The sequence below is a fragment of the Capra hircus genome, chromosome 10, assembly GCF_001704415.2.
Source record: "Capra hircus breed San Clemente chromosome 10, ASM170441v1, whole genome shotgun sequence".
Lineage (NCBI taxonomy): Eukaryota > Metazoa > Chordata > Mammalia > Artiodactyla > Bovidae > Capra > Capra hircus.
This window is the reverse complement of record NC_030817.1, coordinates 73,325,613-73,345,022: the sequence shown is the minus strand read 5'-3', so window position 1 is coordinate 73,345,022 and position 19,410 is coordinate 73,325,613. Positions and strand designations below refer to the sequence as shown.

General features: G+C 38.5%; 1 protein-coding gene across 3 annotated transcripts in view; it reads left to right on the top strand.

The window, feature by feature from the left end:
* FMN1 (formin 1) overlaps positions 1 to 19,410 on the top strand; it is a 437,404-nt gene that overhangs the window by 236,718 nt on the left and 181,276 nt on the right. For all 3 annotated transcript variants that reach the window (XM_018054501.1, XM_018054499.1, XM_018054500.1), the window contains one exon: positions 15,590 to 15,677. In XM_018054501.1, the coding sequence (XP_017909990.1) occupies positions 15,590 to 15,677 (88 nt within the window). The remainder of the gene's footprint in view (positions 1 to 15,589; positions 15,678 to 19,410) is intronic.

Genomic DNA, 19,410 nt, shown 5'->3' with positions numbered 1-19,410 from the left:
GGTGAAGAGCCTAAATCCTTAAAGTAAACTTCATCTGAGCAATTTTACATGTCCCCAGAAATGAGGCCATGGAAGAGGTTCAGACCTAACAGTCTGACAGAACAGTGAAGCTTAGTTTTCGTTGAAACATTTGGTGGGACAGATAATCAGGCTGCATGTGGAAAGCTTACTTTAATGCCATTTATCAGGCCAGTTGACAGAGGCTACTACCCAGCAGCGTACCTGGCCATGCTGGCCATCAGCAGCGAGGGCTTGTTTATACCAAGTCAGGTGACATTTCATAATATGGCACCATGGAGCCAGCCAGCCAGCTCCTGTGGGTGTGATGCCAGAGAGTGGCAGGGGTGGAAAAGAAGGGACAAGGAGCCTGAGTCAGCATTCATTTTTCCCAGGCAGCTGCCAATAAACAAATGCATGCTCATTCTCCCTGAGGAGAGAGCAAGACGGCTGCCAACTGTGGCCTTGCTCTTCCCCTCCAGCTGGCCCTGGCTCTTGGTACTGGATGGGAAAGTAATTGCTTACCTGTCCCATCTCCAGTCTTTGTCACACTAGCAATGTGTAGGAGAGAACAAGGATGGCCACAGCTATGAAGTGGGGTTGAGTCAGTTGCTTATTTCTGTGATTTGGGGTGGGGAGGAGGTGGCATATAAGGCCTGCATCCATGGGCTACCACGCCCCATGGCCCTGTTTCGTCTTGTCTTGTGAGTGAGTGTTGCATGCTCAGTCATGTCCAATTCTTTGCAACCCCTTGGACTGCAGCCCACCAGGCTCCTCTGTTCATGGGATTATCCAGGCAAGAATGCAGGAGAGGGTTGCCATTTCCTTCTCTAGGAAATCTTCGCAGTCTAGGGATCAAACTCGTTTCCTGCATTGCCGGTAGATTCTTTACCATCTAAGCCACCTAGGAGGCCCATCATCTTGTGATGTTCAGTTGCTTAGTTGTATCTGACTCTTTATGACCCCATGGACTGCAGCACTCCAGGGTTCCCTGTCCTTCACTGTCTCCCACATTTGCCCAGATTCATGTCCATTGAGTTGGTGATGTCATCGAGCCATCTCATCCTCTGTTGCCCCCTTCTCCTCCTGCCCTCAATCTCTCCCAGCATGAGTCTTTTCCAATGCGTCTGCTCTTTACATCAGGTAACCAAAATATTGGTGCTTCAGCTTCAACGTCACTTCTTCCAGTGAATATTCTAGAATTTCCATTGGGAAATACTCTTTTCCAAATTAGATTTCCGTTTCTTGTAAAAATAAGGATTTCCAGTGTAGGAGGTATGTGAATGGGTGAGAATTAAATGAGAATAAAAATTAAGCCTAGAGGTTCCTCAATCCAGCCAAAGTTCAGATTCCATACTATTTATATTTATGGTTTGGAGGAATCTGGAGGAAATGATCGGCTCAATCATCTGAGTTTAAAGCCCCTAGGATAGGTACATCAATTTCTGCATCTCCAGCGTAGGGCTTTGCCCGCTTTTCAGCCTAGTCTTCAGGGTAAATGCAACAGTCATTAGGAAAGCACCTTGGTCCCTTTGGAAGCTGGTGACTTAGAGATTCGAAGGATCACTGTTAATGAGACAAGCTGACTCGTCATCAGTAACGCGTGTGCTACATGCCAGCCTCCTAATATCTGTAGTTTTGCCAAGCAGTGGAATTTGGTGAGTGTTGATATGAAGCATAAGCAAAAGATATGGCTAGTCTGAAGACGCAAAAATAGAAATAATGTTTTTCCAGAATTTTGCTTTGGAGAGTCAGCTTGTCTCCTTTCTGTGTATTCTCCATTGTGTTGTTTGATCTCCCTGAGAGAGGCAGCCACGTACTCATTTGTGCTCTACAGTTGAAATGTCCTCCCCGTGGATGTGGAGATTTGATATATCTCATTATCTTGAAAGTAACTATTACCTATGTATATGGATCCTTCATTTATTTGTTCATTTTTGATGGAGGAAGGAAAAGGCAGCAAATTTCACATGTACTTAATTTATGGGAAATGACCAAATTTTGATGTTCATGGGTGATAACACATGAGGCTCTATTTAACTAGACATGGGGCCTGTCCTCTGGCCTCTGTGATAAAGCCGAGTTCTTGTGACTGAAATGGAGAGCTCAAATGTGAGGACTAAGCCAAAGAACAGAATACCCACCTTCCTATGCCTTAGGTTTCGGCATGTTTGGTGTTTAGCTAAGGTGTAAGTGTGGAAATGAATCTTTTTCAGACAGGGAGAGAGGGCTCCCTGGAAGAAGGCTTCTGTGATTCTCTTTATTTTGTAGCTGAGCCGAGCTCACGCAGCCAAGCATGCTTCCAACATTCATGGCCTATCCAGACCATTTATTTTTATTTTTATTTCTGGCCACATCTGCCAAGCCCAGGCAGAAAGCTGAAGATATATATGGATTTTATGTAGATGTGAAAATCCCACTGGACCTGGCAGGAATTCTTTCTCGGTCAGTCTGGCAAGACTTTTCTAGCCGAGCAGCCAGGGTGTGGTTTTTCCACTGGAGCAGATCTGTCTTCCCATTCCTGTCTTCATTCTTATTCAGAGAGGCAGGTTTTTCTTAAAATCCACATATGTAAGAAATAATGATCATTTGGATGCACAGGCTCAAGGTGCGGGCTTAGGCAGGGTGGGATATGGGCCTGCCTTCCCCTCTCTGGAAGGCATGGCGTGAGTTCCTTAGGCGAGGTGATAGTGCGCATGTGTGACAGGCCTTAATCCTAGCATGCGGCGGGGGTCTGGAAAGGCTTTGCCTTAAACTAGGCATGTCTAATAGGGTTTAATGCAACCTGTGAGTTTGCCCCTGCGCGAGGTCAGCTTGCAGGTCAGCGGAATGCTGCACAAATTGCATTCTCCTCCAGACTGTAATTACACCTCGGAGAAGGCCAGGGGCTGCCAAGTTCAGCTGACTTCAGATAGGACCAAGATAAACTAAGAGCTTGCTAATGCTTCTCAAAAAGTGATTTTTAAGGCTTTGGTATAAAGCATCTCTTGTTTGAAAAAAAAAAAAAAATGATGGTCTTGAAGTTTATGAAGGAGCTTTGTGTAGGGGATGGTGAGACCAGCCATTGTCTGCCTTCCCTGAGAGCAGAGAAAGGTTGTTTGAAATGGAAGCATGAAGAATTCAAGTCAGACACAAAGTGAAATGCTTTGGTGCCAAAAGTTACTTAATCCTAGAAAATGATTTTGAGGATTTATAACAAATCAAGTAATATGCACCTGAGGACAAAGAAGAATAAAGAACGGGTATTGGGAACAGTCACAGAATAGGAATAGGATGAAAATTTTAGATTGTTTTGACAGTTAGCTGAGGAAGGATTGTATTTTATTTGTTTGATGGAAAATGGCTATAAATATGTATGTGTTACAAGCCTTTAACAATAATTTCTTAAAGTATGAACTTTCCTCTAAAGTAAGTGTTAGTCACTCAGTTGTGTCTGACTCTTTGCAACCCCATGGGCTGTAGCCCACCAGATTCTTCTGTCCATGGAATTCTCCAGGCAAGAATACTGGAGTGGTTGCCATTTCTTTCTCCAGGGGCTCTTCCTGATCCAGGGATTGAACCCACGTCTCCTGCATTACAGGCGGATGCTTTACCATCTGAGCCACCAGAGAAGTAAAAGTATTAGTTTCTCAGTTGTGTCTGACTCATGTGACCCCATGGCTGGAGCCCACCAGGCTCCTCTTTCCATGGAATGCTTAAGGCAAGAGTACTGGAGTGGGCTCCCATTCCCTTTTCCAGGGGCTCTTCCCAACCCAGAGATCGAACCTGGCTTTCTTGCATTGCAAGCCGATTCTTTACTGTTTGAATCACCAGGGAATCCCGGGAAAGTAAGGTCCATCCTTAAACATCTGGGCCATTCCAAAGAAAGAGGATAAATCATTTGCAGTTTTCTTCAATGCCAACAGCTGAGTGATTCCAGAATCCACTTAAAGCAGAATATTCATTAGGTGAGCAAACTTTTATAAGTACTCATACTCTCTTATAAATGTTTTCTGAAATGTCTTTCTCAAACAGCCTGAAATGGGCATTTTATTCCAGGGACCCACTTGGAAGGAAGTTACAATGAGAGCTTCAAGGCGTAATTCTGCCTACTGGCTCCATATCCACATAGAAAACTATTAATCTGGCATTCACGTTATGAAACTATGGACTAGTGAAGTCAGGATTCCTACCAGTATCCAAGAGCCAAATGTGGAAGACTGACCTAAAGGTCTTGAGCTTGAAAGCCCCTCTGTGGATGGTGCTCATGCCTCATGCAGAGCTTTCTCCTAGTGGCCACACAGAATGGAAGGAATCCTTTCTGTATAGGTAGACGAAGTTTAAGTTACAGTGTCATTTCTGCAGAACTTTTCATTTCTCAGCTCTCCCTCATGGAGAGGTTTTCCACAGGTGAGACCCGGACTTTTGTTTCAGGAAAAAGGTAGCAGGAATGCTTTTCAGTTTACCTGGAGGAAGACTATGCGCCAAACAGCCATTTCACTTAAAACCCCCACTTTCAAAGAGCTCTGTCATTTTTTTAGGGATCATACACATAAGAACAATTAGAAATTCTTCATGTTAACTGATTCTTATAAATAGCTCCCTGATGTCAGAGTTATTTACGTGAGTTTCTCTTTTAAACTCATCTTTGAACTCCCATTGGACAAGTATGTGTGTATATATGTATATGTGTGTGTTATATGCATAATGTATATCTGTTATTTTTAATTTTGTACCCCTGCAGTGCACCAACATAGGAGTTTGCATTTTGTGAGTGCTGCTGAATTGGACTATGTCTCAGGGTAGGCGTGTGAAGGCAGGCCTAGAAATAGAAGGCTGGTCTCCTGATTTTTCTCTCAACAACTAGTCATTGGTGATGATGCCTGTCACTTTCTATAGCTAGCCAAGGGACCATGACAACTTGGAAGGCTAAAGCTAAAAGCTAGAGGGAAGGACCGTTGTATTTATGGCTCAGATTCTTAGTTTTCTTTGCATTTCTACTTAGATTGTGGAACTGCTGGGAACCTTTGACTTGGGCCAGACAACTTTAAAGGTTTAACAGGATAATAGCAGCCAGGATGCTTAAAGACAAATGCTTAATAATGGGTTAAATTTTTGAGTTAATAAATGATTTGACGTGTTATGGATTTTTTGTATTTAAAGTCATGTGGTAATTTTTTAAGTGTATTAAATAGTAAAGTATATACGACTGAATAAAAGACTGTTGAATATCTGACAGCCTCAGGCAATTTAGGATTGTAAAAGTTTTCCAGATAACCATTATTATCATCAGTTCATACTATTCAGTAAGGCAGATACGGAAAGTGTAGGTGATTGTGGTTTCTTTCAAGCCTAAGATATATTAGAGAAGCTAGTGAATGGGGAAGAATGCACAAGATTAGTTTATCTTCCTGTCATATCATCTTTCTCTTCAAAGAGGAATTTTGAAGTTGGCTTTAACCTGTGTAGAAGCTAGCTTATTAAGACAACATATAATAAAAGAAAAATGAGGCATTTTCAGTTGGTGAAAGGTTCTACATACAATGGATCTGGTTATTGAAAACTTGACCATGATTATAAAAAATATTTTAAAAGCAATGTAATAATCGTTGGTTGATAACTAATTGAACATCTTTTTAAAAAAAATCTCTGTTCTCTTTCTTTCCTTTGTTCTTTCCATTAGTTTTCTCAATCTTGTCTTTTATTCCATGTTTTCTTCTTACCTACTCTGCTGTGAAGGTAAATGCGTCAGGTAAAAGGTGAAAATCTGAGTAAGGAGTTAATGAGATTTGACCACAAATCAGAGATTGATCAGAAAGGAGAGCTGGGTAGCAGAACAAAGTGTCCTTCTCTTTCTTTGCCCCTTGCTTTAATGCCCTAGCAGTGAGGTGACCACACTGACTTTACAGGGCTGTTGAGCATGAAGTATTGTTACTTTTCTGGAAATCCACAGGGGGCCACTAAAGGAATAAAAGTTTACAATATCGTGGTGCTCACTGCCCCCAATTCACAACTGTCCATTTAGATTGGCTCGTGGGCAGAAGCACATAAAACCTTAGTAGGGGTGCAGTAAAAGGTAAGTCCTTTCCCTCTTCTTCCCTTAGACAATGCCTCTTACCACCACCATCTCTGTGTAAGTCTTACTTCCTGCTATTCAGCCATGTTGTTATTTAAATTTCTTTACATTGAACCAATCCAATTGATAGTCATTGGAAAACATAGCAAAAAGGCCACAGAGACAATTCACAAGAACATATGACCAATAACAAACTGTTTAACCTTACTATTAAATTATTAAAAATGCAAAATAGTGAAAAAAAATTCTACCTATCCTATGGGTCAACATTTTTAAAACCAGTGTAGGCAGTGGTGTCACTCTCAAATACTTGGCAGCGGTGTAAATTGATAGTTCTTGTTGGAAACAATGTGAGAATATTTATCAAAATGTAAAATGGACATGGTTGAACAATTTCTGTAAGTCTGTCCTATAGATATACAACCTCAAGTGACCTCAGGAATAATCTGAATAGATACTGAACTCTCAGACCAGACGTTTTAGCGGACTGAACTCTCAGTGAGTCTGTTTATTAAATCTAATGTGTCATTTTCCTCCATGTGTTTTATTTTTTAAGTCTTTTTGCATATTGCAGTTAAAGATATTTTAAAATATTGATCTATTCTACTCTCTGTGGGGTTTTTTAATCTCCTTTTTACTTGTGATTTTTTTTTTTTCTTATAATTTGTTTGGTAGTGTCCTCTGCTTCCTAAATTGAGAGCATTACAAACCACAGGCACCCTTGATTTATTGTGCTTTGCAGATACAGCATTATTTACAAATTGCAGTATCGTAGCAACCCTGCATTTAGCAAGTCTATCAGTGCCATTTTTTCCCATGGCATTGCTCATTTCATGTCTCTGTCAAATTTTGGTAATTCTCACAATGTTTCAAACTTCATTATTATTATCTGTTATGGTGACCTGAGACCGATGATCTTTGACGTAACTCTTGTCGTTGTTTTGGGGCACCGTGAGCCATACCCCTTGAAGGTGGAGAGCTGAATCAGTGTTATGTGTGCTCGGAAACTGCTCCACCAGCCAGCCACTCCCACCATCTCTCCTCACCTCCTTAGGCCTCTCTATTCCTTAAGACACAGTATTGAAAGTGGGTCTGCTAAGAACCCCACCGTGTCCTCTAAGTGTTCAAGTGAAAGGAGGAGTCATACATCTCTCATTTTAAATCAGGAGCTGGAAATGATTAAGTGTAGTGATGAAGGCATGCTGAAAGCTTAGATATGCCCAAAGCCAAGACCTTTTGCGCCAGTTAGCCAAGTTACGAACGCAAAGGAAAAATTCTTGAAGGAAATTAAAAGTGCTACTCCAATGAACACACAGATGATAAGAAAGTGAAACGGTGAAAGTTTCAGTGGTCTAGATAGATCAGATCAGCTGCAACATTCCCTTAAGCCAAAGCCTGATCCAGAGCAGGGACCTAACTCGCATCAATTCTGTGAAGGCTGAGAGAAGAGAGGAAGCTGCAGGAGAAAAGTTTGAAGCTAGCAGGGGTTGGTTCATGAGGTTTAAGGAGAGAAGCCATCTCCATGACATAAAAGTGCAAGGTGAAGGAGCAAGTTATCTGGAAAACCTAGCTAAGATAATTTATAAAGGTGGCTATTCTAAAGGACAGATTTCTATTGTAGCTGAAACAGCCTTCTGTTGGAAGAAGATGCCATCTAGGACTTTCATAGCTTGAGAAGGAGAAGTCATAGCCTGACTTCAAAGCTTCAAAGGACAGCCTGACTCTTTTGTTAGGGGCTAATTCATCTGGTGACTTGAAGTTGAAGCCAGTGCTCATTCACCATTCCAAAATTCCTAGGGCCCTTAAGAATTGTGCTAATTCTATTCTTCCTGTGCTCTATAAATGGAACAACAAAGCCTGGATCACAGCACATCTGTTTACAACATGGTTAACTGAATATTTTAAGCCCATTGTTTGGACTTACTACTCAAGAAGAAGATTCCTTTCAAAATATTACTGCTCATAAACAATGTACCTGGTCACCTGTGAGCTCTGATGGAGATGTACAGTGATATTCACTTTGTTTTCATGCCTGCTAACACAATATCCATTTTGCAACCTATACATCAAGGAGTCATTTCTCATTTCAAGTTTTATTCTTTAAGGAATACATTTTATGAGGCTATAGCTGCCATAGACAGTGATTCCTCTGATGGATCATGTCATAGTCAATTGAAAACCTTCTGCAAAGAATTCATCATTCTAGATGCCATTACGAACACTGGTGACTCATGGTAAAAGACTAAGATACCAACATGAGCAGGAGTTGTAAGAAGGTGATTTCAACCCTCATGGATGACTTTGAAGGATTCAGTTTGGACTTCAGTGGAGGAAATCACTGAAGATGTGGTGAAAATTGCGGGAGAGCTAGAATTAGAGATGGAGCCTAAAAATCTGATTGAATTGATGCAACCTTATGATAAAACAACAGATGAGCAGTTGCTTCTTCTAAATGAGCAAAGAAAAATGGTTTCTTGATATGGAATTACTCCTGGTGAAAATGCTGTGAAAATTGTTGAAATGGCAACAGAGGATTTAGAATATGACAGAAACTTAGTTGGTAAAATAGCAGCATAGTTTTAGAGGACTGACTCAGTTTTGACAGAAGTTCTGCTCTGGGTAAAATGCTATCAAATAGCGTTGTATGCTACAGAGAAATTGTTTGTGAAAGGAAGAGTCAATTGACATGGCAGACTTTATTGTTGGCTTATTTTAAGAAGTTGCCGCAGCCACCCAACCTTCAGCAACCACCACCATCATCAGTCAGAAGCCATCAGTGTTGAGGCAAGACCCTCCACCAACAAAAATATTATCACTTGCTAAAGGGCTCAGATGATAGCATTTTTAGTAATAAGTTATTTTTAATTAAGGTGTGTGTGTGTGTGTATATATATGTGTATATATATATGTGTATATATATATTGCTTTTCTAGGGCTTCCCTTGTGGCTCAGCTGGTAAAGAATCTGCCTGCAATGTGGGAAACCTGGGTTCAGACCCTGGGTTGGGAAGAACCCCTGGAGAAGGGAAAGTCTACCCACTCCAGTATTCTGGCCTGGAGAATTCCATGGACTGTATAGTCCGTGGGGTTGCCAAGAGTAGGACATGACTGAGCACCTTTCACTGCATACTGCTTTTCTAGGCATAATACACTTGTACATTTAATAGGCTACAGGGTAAATATAATTTTTGTATGCACTGAGAAGCAAAAAATTTGCATGACTCACTTTATTGCAGTGGTATAGAACCAAACCTGTAGAATTTCTGAGGTGTGCCTGTACAGTGTTTAAAACAGGATGGTACTGATATAAAGACAGACAGAGACCAATAGAACAGAATAGAGAGCTCAGAAATGAACCCACCCATACATGGTCAAATGATCTTCAGCAAGAGTGCCAAGACTGATGGGGAAAGGATAATCTCTTCAACAAATGGTGCAGGGCAAACTGGACATCCAAATGCAAACGAATGAACTTGCATCAGGATCTTTCAGCATAAACAAAATATCAGTTCAAAATGGATTTAAGACTTAAATGCAAGATACAAAACTATAAAATTCCTACAAGAAAATGTGAGGAAAGCTTCATAACATTGGCCTTGGAAGTCATTTCCTGTATATGACACCAGAGAACAGACAACAAAAGAAAAATAAACAAGTAGGATGATATCAAATTAAGAAGCTTCTACACAGCAAAAGAAAAGAGTGAAAAGGCATTATGTGGAATGGGATATTAATATTTGCAAAACATATATCTGATAAGGGGTATAATATCCCAAAATAGGTGAGGCACTCCTACAACTCAGTTGAATAAAAACCTGATTTAAAAATGGGCAAAATCTTGTATAGATGTTTTTCCAAAGAAAGCATACAGATGGCCAACAGGTATGTGAAAAGATATTCAACATCACTAACATCAGGGAAATGCAAATCAAAACCACAAAGATGTATCTCCTCACATCTAGTAGGATGGCCATTGTCAAAAACAAAAACATAGTAAGTATTGGTAAAGACGTCCAAAAATTAGAAAAATAGAAGTATCACATTATCCAGCAGTCCTATTTCTGGGTATTTATCCAAAAGAATTAAAAACAAGATCTTAAAGAGATATTGCACTCCTCTTTTCATTGCAGTATTATTCAAAATAGCCAAGAAATAGAAATAAGTTACATGTTCATTGACCTATGTATTTATATATATGCACATACACATATGCAATAGGATATATATATATATATATATCTCCACATATGTGTGTGTTGTTTTTGTTTAGTCACTCAGTTACCTTCGGCTCCTCTGTGACCCATGCACTGTAGCCTGCCAGGCTCCTCTGTCCATGGGATTTCCCAGGCAAGAATAGTGGAATGGGCTGCCACCTCCTTCTCCCACATATGCACATGTATACACACTCAAACACAATGGAATATTATCCAGCCTTAAGGAAATTCTATCACACACTACCAACGTATATGAACCTTGAGGACATTATTCTAAGTGAAATCAGTCGGTCACATAAAGACTAATACTGCGTGATTCTGCTTACATGAGGTATCTAAAGTAGTCAGACTTGTAGAAGCAGAAAGCTGCATAGGGGCTGGGGAGAAGGGAATGGAGTAAAGCTGTTCAAGGGGTCTAGAGTATCCATCCTGTAGGATGAAAAACTTCTAGCCATCTGCTGTACAGCCACATGCATATAGTTAACAGTGCTTGCTGTACATTTAAAATTGTGTTGATATGGAAGATTTTATGATTTTTTTCTCCTTTTTTTTTTACTGTAATAAAAGAAAACCTTTTATTTTCAATTATGGTCTTTCAAACCATAATTTCAAAGACCAATTATGGTCTTTCAAGGTCTTTCAAACCTTTCAATTATGAAAATGAAGAGGGCTTAGAGCATATATCCATTCTATGTCCATCTTGTTCCTACCATTTCAGCTGGTTTTGAGAAACATGGTTATTATTCCACAATCGAAGAGAGACTACATGGAAACATATATAGGTCCATTTTTAAAGGTCTAGTTAGAGATAGACAAATAATTTGACACAAATAAGGAAGAGAATACAAATGCTCTGACTTGCACACTGCTGACCCCCTTTTTAGGAAGTAGCACCGCGTTTCAAGAAATTTAATTTTTTTAGTCCAGCTAGCTGAAAGTAACAGACACTTTTCTTCCAAACAGCTGCTGTGCCTGGTTAATAGAATTGCGGGGGTAGTAACATTGTTTCCACAGGTCAGCCTGGTTGAACAATGAAGTGGGAATGAATTTGCTTGCTTTTGTTTATTTAAAAAATTTATATTTTATATTGGAATATAGTTAATTTACAGTGTTGTGTTGATTTCAGGTATACAGCAAAGTGATTCCATTATACATATACCCATTCTTTTTCAGACTCTCTCCCATGTAGGTTATTATAGAATATTAGGTGGAGTTCCCTGTGCCACATAGTAGGTCCTTGTTGGTTATCTGTTTTACATATAGTAGTATGCATATGTTAATTCCAACTCCTAATTTATCCTTCCCTACATCTTTCTCCTTTGGAAACCATGTTTGTTTCTGACAACTGTGAGTCTGATTCTGTTTGGTAAATAAATTTATATCTTTTGTTTAGATTCCACATATAAATGATGTATGATACTCTTCTTTCTCTGTCTTACTTTACTTAGTATGGTAATCTCTAGGTCCATCCGTGTTGCTGAAAATGGCATTATTTCACTTTTTTATGGCTGAGTAATATTCCATTGTATATATACACTATATCTTCTTAAACTGATCATCTGTTTATGGGCACTTGGATTGTTTCTGTATCTGGCAATTGTAAATAGTGGTGCAATGAACATGGGGGTGCATGATTCAAGTTAGAGTTTTTGTCTTTTCCTGATATAAGTCCAGAGATGGGATTACAGGATCATATAGTAGCTGCTTTTTGGTTTTTTTTTAAGAACTTTCACACTATTCTCCATCATGCCAGTACCAATTTACATTCCCATCAGCAGTATAGGAGGGTTCCCTTTTCTCCATGCCCTCTCCAGCATTTATTGTTTGTAGACTTCTTGGTGGTAGTTGCTTGTTTTTTATCCTGTGACAGAATCTCAATTTCAGTTTCAATCCTTCCCTCTCTGTTCTCGGACATGATATGTCTTGGTCACCTCTCTATCCTCCAAATCCAAAGCAGTGCCAGGCGCATAACAGGTGCATGGCAGATGTTTGTTAATAAATGAATACATGCCTGAATATGTACACAAAACTTTGGACTTTCTTAATTTTGTGTTGGACTTTAATGATGGTTTCACTTTAAATTTGTGTCTTCTAAGAAAAAGCCAGAAATTTCATTTTAAAAGAAGATGTTTGATTATATATAATCTCTTCTTCCTTTGCTTTTATATAAAAAATAAATGAAATACAAAGTATCTTCTTTATTTCTTAAAAACAGAAATTCTGCATCCTCCAAGAATCTTTCTCTAAGGCTAATGTTGAAATGATTAAACACATTAAGCTGATCATCAGTTTTTACTTTTATCTTGATGAAAGCTTAATGCTTACAGTACTTTTGGCCTAACAGTATATGTAAGAGTAGCCATGCTGAGCAGGGGACGATACGGGGCTGGCAGTAATTGACTCAGCATTGATTGATTGATAGGTAGACAGTAGTCTTGGCTGGAACAAACTAATGTTATCCCTTATTGTTCAACCAGCAAGCAACTCAGCTAATTAGTACCAGTATAAATGTAGATGTGTATTACTATTTAATCTTATCTTCATTATATTTTTAATAAGTTTATATGCTCATAGGTGGGAGAGGAAGCATAGCTTTTTAGTTTATACTTCACCCAACAAAATGCATTAAAGACATATGATTTGATGATGTTTTATGTGATTTCATATTGATTTGTGTAGCCCTGCCACAAGAAAGAAAATTTTTTCCCTTAGTAGTCACTGTGTGATATGTTCTTTGGAGCTGATTTGATTCACTAGATTTAGAGAGAAATGAAACTATAATGAGCTCTCCATGGAACATTCATAGAGGGTTGAAATAATTGTCAGTGAGGTATTTAGAGCTTCTAAAAAGATTATAAAAGTTTTTATATACATATATAATATTACTGATATAAAAGAGTACTTCTAAACAACTTCAAACTAAACTTGTACGTACAAAGTATTATTAATCATAGCACAACCACAGAGCAACCTAACCCTCTTGAATAGAGAAATTTTATTTAAATAATATCTATGTCAGGAACTATTTTAGGTGCTTTATGTATGTTGTGTCATTTAATGTCTAGAATAAATACACAAACTCAGTACAGTCAAACCTACTCGTGATGAAAAAGTTGAATTCCTAGAATTTAAGTCACTTTTCCAAGGTCATATGACTGGTCAGCAGTGGAGTCCAGATCACAGTGATCTTTCCCCTTAGCCACTCAGTGGATGGTCCGCAGCCAAGGAGGTTGGAGGCCATGAAGTGACTTACAAAGTCCGACATGGAAATAGGCCAGTGATAAGTGGAAAAGTTGGATTAAAAACTTGCATATGTGGTGCAGTTGCACCTTAGTTAAAGTGTGTTTGAATAAAAAAGATCAGAGTAAATCAAATATTATATAGGTTTACATGCTTGTACTAGACTGGTGGAATTTGGGGTGGTATTTTTCCTTTATTTTCTAGATATCTTTCAAGTTAAAGTTTTTTTTAATTTATTTATTTTAATTGGAGGCCAATCACTTTACAATATTGTAGTGGTTTGTGCCATACATTGAAATGAAACAGCCATGGCTGTACATGTGTTCCCCATCCTGAACCCCCCTCCCACCTCTCTCCCCATCCCATCCCTCAGGGTCATCCCAGTGCACCAGCCCTGAGCACCCTGTCTCATGCATCAAACCTGGACTGGCGATCTGTTTCACATATGATAAAATACATGTTTCAGTGCTGTTCTCCCAAATCATCCCACCCTTGCCTTCTCCCACAGAGCCCACAAGTCTGTTCTTTACATCTATGTCTCTTTTGCTGTCTCACATATAGGGTCATCGTTACCATCTTTCTAAATTCCATATATACGTGTTAATATACTATATTGGTGTTTTTCTTTCTGATTTACTTTACTCTGTATAATCGGCTCCAGTTTCATCCACCTCATTAGAACTGATTCAAATGCATTCTTTTTAATAGCTGAGTAATGTTCCATTGTGTATATGTACCCCAGCTTTCTTATCCATTCATCTGCTGATGGACATCTAGGTTGTTTCCATGTCCTGGCTATTATAAACACTGCTGCGATGAACATTGGGGTACATATGTCTCTTTCCATTCTGGTTTCCTTGATGTGTATGCCCAGCAGTAGGATTTTTGGGTCGTATGGCAGTTCTGTTTCCAGGTTTTTAAGGAATCTCTGTACTGTTCTCCATAGTGACTGTACTAGTTTGCATTCCCACCAACAGTGTAAGAGGGTTCCCTTTTCTCCACACCCTCTCCAGCATTTATTGTTTGTAGACTTTTTGATAGCAGCCATTCTGACTGTGTGAGATGGTACCTCATTGTGTTTTAATTTGCATTTCTCTGATAATGAGTGATGTTGAGCATCTTTCCATGTGTTTGTTAGCCATCTGTATGTCTTCTTTGGAGAAATGTCTGTTCTTTGGCCCATTTTTTGATTGGGTCATTTATTTTTCTGGAATTGAGCTGCAGGAGTTGCTTGTATAATTTTGAGATTAATTCTTTGTCAGTTGCTTCATTTGCTATTATTTTCTCCCATTCTGAAGGCTGTCTCTTCATCTTGCTTATAGTTTCCTTCATTGTGCAAAAGCTTTTAAGTTTAATTAGGTCCCATTTGTTTATTTTTGCTTTTATTTCCAGTATTCTGTGAGGTGGGTCATAGAGGATCCTGTTGTGATTTATGTCAAAGAGTGTTTTGCCTATGTTTTCCTCTAGGAGTTTTATGGTTTCTGGTCTTAAATTTAGATCTTTAATCCATTTTGAGTTTATTTTTGTGTATGGTGTTATAAAGTGTTCCAGTTTCATTCTTTTACAAGTGGTTGACCAGTTTTTCCAGCACCACTTGTTAAAGAGATTGTCTTTTCTCCATTATGTATTCTTGCCTCCTTTGTCAAGGATAAGGTATCCATAGGCGTGTGGGTTTATCTCTGGGCTTTCTATTTTGTTCCATTGATCTATATTTCTGTCTTTGTGCCAGTACCATACTCTTTTGATGACTGTGGCTTTGTAGTATAGTCTGAAGTCAGGCAAGTTGATTCCTCCAGTTCCATTCTTCTTTCTCAAGATTGCTTTGGCTATTCAAGTTTTTTCATATTTCCATACAAATTGTGAAATTATTTGTTCTAGTTCTCTGAAAAATACCATTGGTAGCTTGATGGGGATTGCATTGAATCTATAGATTGCTTTGTCAAATTAAAGTTTTAAAATGCAGTAACTGTAGCATCAGTTCAGTTAGCCAATCAGGCTATCTAAAGCTATGAATGTTTTCATTATGCTTCTGAAAGACTGCCTGGTTATTTAGGCTTATATTGATTTTTTTTTTTTAATTCTAGATCATAAAGTTATTGGATGGAAAACGATCTCAAACTGTGGGAATCTTGATCTCTAGTTTGCATTTAGAAATGAAGGATATCCAGCAGGGTAAGTCTTATTCATATTTTTTCCCCCGACTTTAAAACTTTTCAGCTTTTATTGTGAGAAATGTCAAACATATACAAAAATAGAATGGCCACAGTGAATACTATGTAACCACTACTGAGAGGCAAAATCATTAACTCATTAACTAGACTGTTTCATCTAAAACACTCCATCTACTAGATTATTATGAAGCAAATCTTGGATATTTTATAATTCCTCCTTTAAAAATGGTAATATACCATGAAATATACCATGAAAGATAAGGATACTTTAAGCATAATTCTAGTGCTATTATCATGCATTTAAAATCATTTACAATAATTTCCTAATGTCATCAAGTATGTAATTCTAATATCACTGATTATAAATTTATCCATTCTTGTACAATTAGTTCAAATGAAGATTCATACAGATTTCATGCATTGCCTTGAATGTGTCCATCTCTTAGGTTTCTTTTGATTTAGAGGTTTCTATCCTCTATTTTTTTTTCTTTGCAATTATTGTTTTTGCAAAGAACCCAGATCACTCGTCCTGTGAAATTTCCCACATTTTAAGTTTTGCTGATTGTATTGCCATGTTTTTATTTATTATGTTCTTCTGTCTCCTGTGATTCCTGCAAACTTTTACTTTGATCTAGAGAGTTAATCTCAGCCGAGAAAGAATAGTCCATAGATGCTACTGTATATTCTCTCGAGAAGTACATAATATTCTGTAATATTACATAATATTCTCTTTATTCTCTTAAGTACGTAATAGTCTCTTAATGATGTTTGTGGGCACTAATGATCTTTGCCTAGGTTTATTACTTCATTAGAAGTTTGCCAAATAATGATCTGCTAGCTCCCTCATTTCTTCTTCTTCAGTGGAAATGCCTCTTCAGAGAAAATGCCTCTACTCTCCATTTTCATACATTTAGTTATGTCGTTGTTTCTTAGTCTCCTGTTTGTTGTTTTTTTTTTTTCTTTTTTGAGTGGCACTATTTCAACTTGGCCCAGTCTGAAAGACATTTAAAGCAAGGACATTTTACTTTTATATCTATTTTTAGCCCTTGGGAAAGTGAACCCAAAATCTTCTGACATTTTTTAAATCTGTGTCTTATGTGAAGATATGCTGCTCCTTTCTCAGCCATCAATTAAATGTAGATCTTCATTTTGACATATCACTGATAATATTTTCTAAGTGGTAATACAATGTCTCATAGATGGTTTCAGGAAATTTAGGTTCAGTGTAACAGTGGAGACACTCTTAAGTCACACTTCTCTTCAGGTTTTAGTTGATTATGTCTTCAAGTTATCTCTAGGACACAGCAGAAGGACCCCACCCCTCCCCCCAGAGGTCCTAAACTGAAAGGCACTTAAGAAACTTGCGTACATTATTTTTCCTCTGAAATAAGCTTTGTTAAAGGCTTAAATTTTTGCTTTATTGCAAACATTTAAAATTCCACATAAAACTAAACATATACTGAATGGCAGTTGCAGAATATTCAAATAAACTTGTCTTTACTATTTTAGCTCAGTAGTAGAACTGAATACATAAGTGTGAAATATTAAACCTCAAACAGCGTTGCAGTAGTTGGTTTGAGATTGGAGCAGAGGGTGGCTGGAAAGATCCACTGTCAAAATTAGAAAAGGATACGTCAGTGTCTTTAGGTATTAGATCCTCTAGGATGGAATTTCTGAAATTCACACAGAAAACTGTGAGACTAAGGCAAGTGAAAAAAATAAAACACATACTCGCAGGTAAGTTTATAGCCTTTTGTCAAGGAGACTCCCTTTTTTGATGCAATCATTGAAATTAGAAAGGAATTTTTCAGATATAGTAGCAGAGTCTTATCCTAAACCACAGTGCTCTTTCTAAGCCTGGTGAAAATCAAGTATGCTTGGTTTCATTACCATAACAAGTAGCACTATGGATGTTAGTCTTTACAGTGTCAACGGCACTTGATTCATTTCTCTTTAGGCTTGTCCGGTTGTAGTGTACATCAGATTGCCATATGGGTAAGACTCATTCCAACAATGTGCTATTCCAGTTATCAACTCAGGACTATAAACCTTCTTCCCTTGGTACTGTAACGTTTAATGTTGAATGAATGTTGAATGTTCGTGGTGAGTTGAATAAGAGATTAGTTCACCCAGACCTTTCTCAACATTCTGCTCTGGATAGGAACGTGCTCTCATGAAGAAGACATGAACTTAAATTTTAGGGTTGGAAATGTTGATTGTAGCATCACAGACTTTAGGACTCATGGGCACCATTTTAGTTCTTTCTTTTGCTTCAAACATCTTTGTTATCCACCAGAGCTGGATCCTAAGTTCTAAAAAACAATTATCTCCACTTCATGTTTTCATTTAGTAATACATTCCAGATGAATCTAACAGTATAACTCTCGCTTAATTTCTTTTTAGAATCATTTGACTGACACTGGCATCTGAAGGTCACTTAGGAGCCTGAGCTGTGTCGGTTACTTTCATTCAGAATCCATATCTGGTCATGAATGGAATGCACTTGGCCTTGTGTTCTCATCCTGATGAAAGGACTCCTTGTGCTGACCTTGACCTAAAACATTTGTTTTAATGTGAGAGAAGTAGCTGTCATGAGATCTGATGGGAACAGACCAGCTGGCAGGCAGGCAGGGTCACACAGCGTGTTAACCAGGGTGAAGTGACCGCAGCCAAGAGACTGTTCTCCAGTCCTTTGGCCGTGTATTCAGCTTTGTCAGTGTGCAGAGGCAGGTACACCAACTTGCGCTTCATGCAGACTCATAAGAAGCTGATGCATAAACCAGAAAGCTAGTATATTCACTCAGAGGAAAAGAGAGAATTTTCCTTCAGCATGACAAAAATGTTTGTATTATCTATTCACTGTTACTTCCACCCCACTTATCTCTGCTTGGCATTAGATATTTGCTTATGCCATTTCTCCTCTTGCTAAGATAACAGCTTGGTCACCTTAATAACAGTTCTGGGTGTTTCAGCCCACCATTACTTCCCACAGAGGTAATGGATAATCCAGTTTTTACTTGTTCAACTCTTAAAAAGCAATCTTATTTTCTTCGTTTGTAAAGTGGGCCCTTCTCTGTTGTCCGTTTGTCACTGCCTATAGTGTATATTGAAGAAGTGGAATGTGGGGGCTCAGTACCTCAAGGTCTGTTAACTGATAGCAAGTAACAGAGCCAGTGTGTGGTCCTTTATCACGTGTAGCATTACTTTGCTTAGAATTTCTCTGATAATTAAGCATTGTTTACCACGAACTGGGCTAATTTATGCTATCTAGAAGTCATTCAGTAAAGAATTTTTTAAATCTTAATTTGGTTTTAAAGAATAAACCTTAGGCTAGATGACATCAGAAAGTCATAAATTTCATTCTGGTGCATTTGGACAAAACTTCTTCCTGCCTGCCTACTTCCTCCCTTCCTCTTTCCCTCTCTCCCTCAATAAGCATGTACTGAATGCCAGCTCTGTTTCAGACACCATGACTACCACAACACATGACATCCTGAATTTCACATTCTCAAGAGTGCACAGGATGGTGGGAGAGATGTACAGAGTACCGTAAGATCACAGAATAAAGATACCTGTGAAATAACAGAGATCAATGTATCGGCTGCTCCTGTAAAACTTAAGATGAGTCTCAGAGGATGAAATGGTGGTCGTCACACAGAGAAGGAGCTTTTCCAGTGATGAAAGGAGGCGTGTGAAGAGGAGGCGTGTGTAAAGTGTGCAAGTTGCACGTGAAT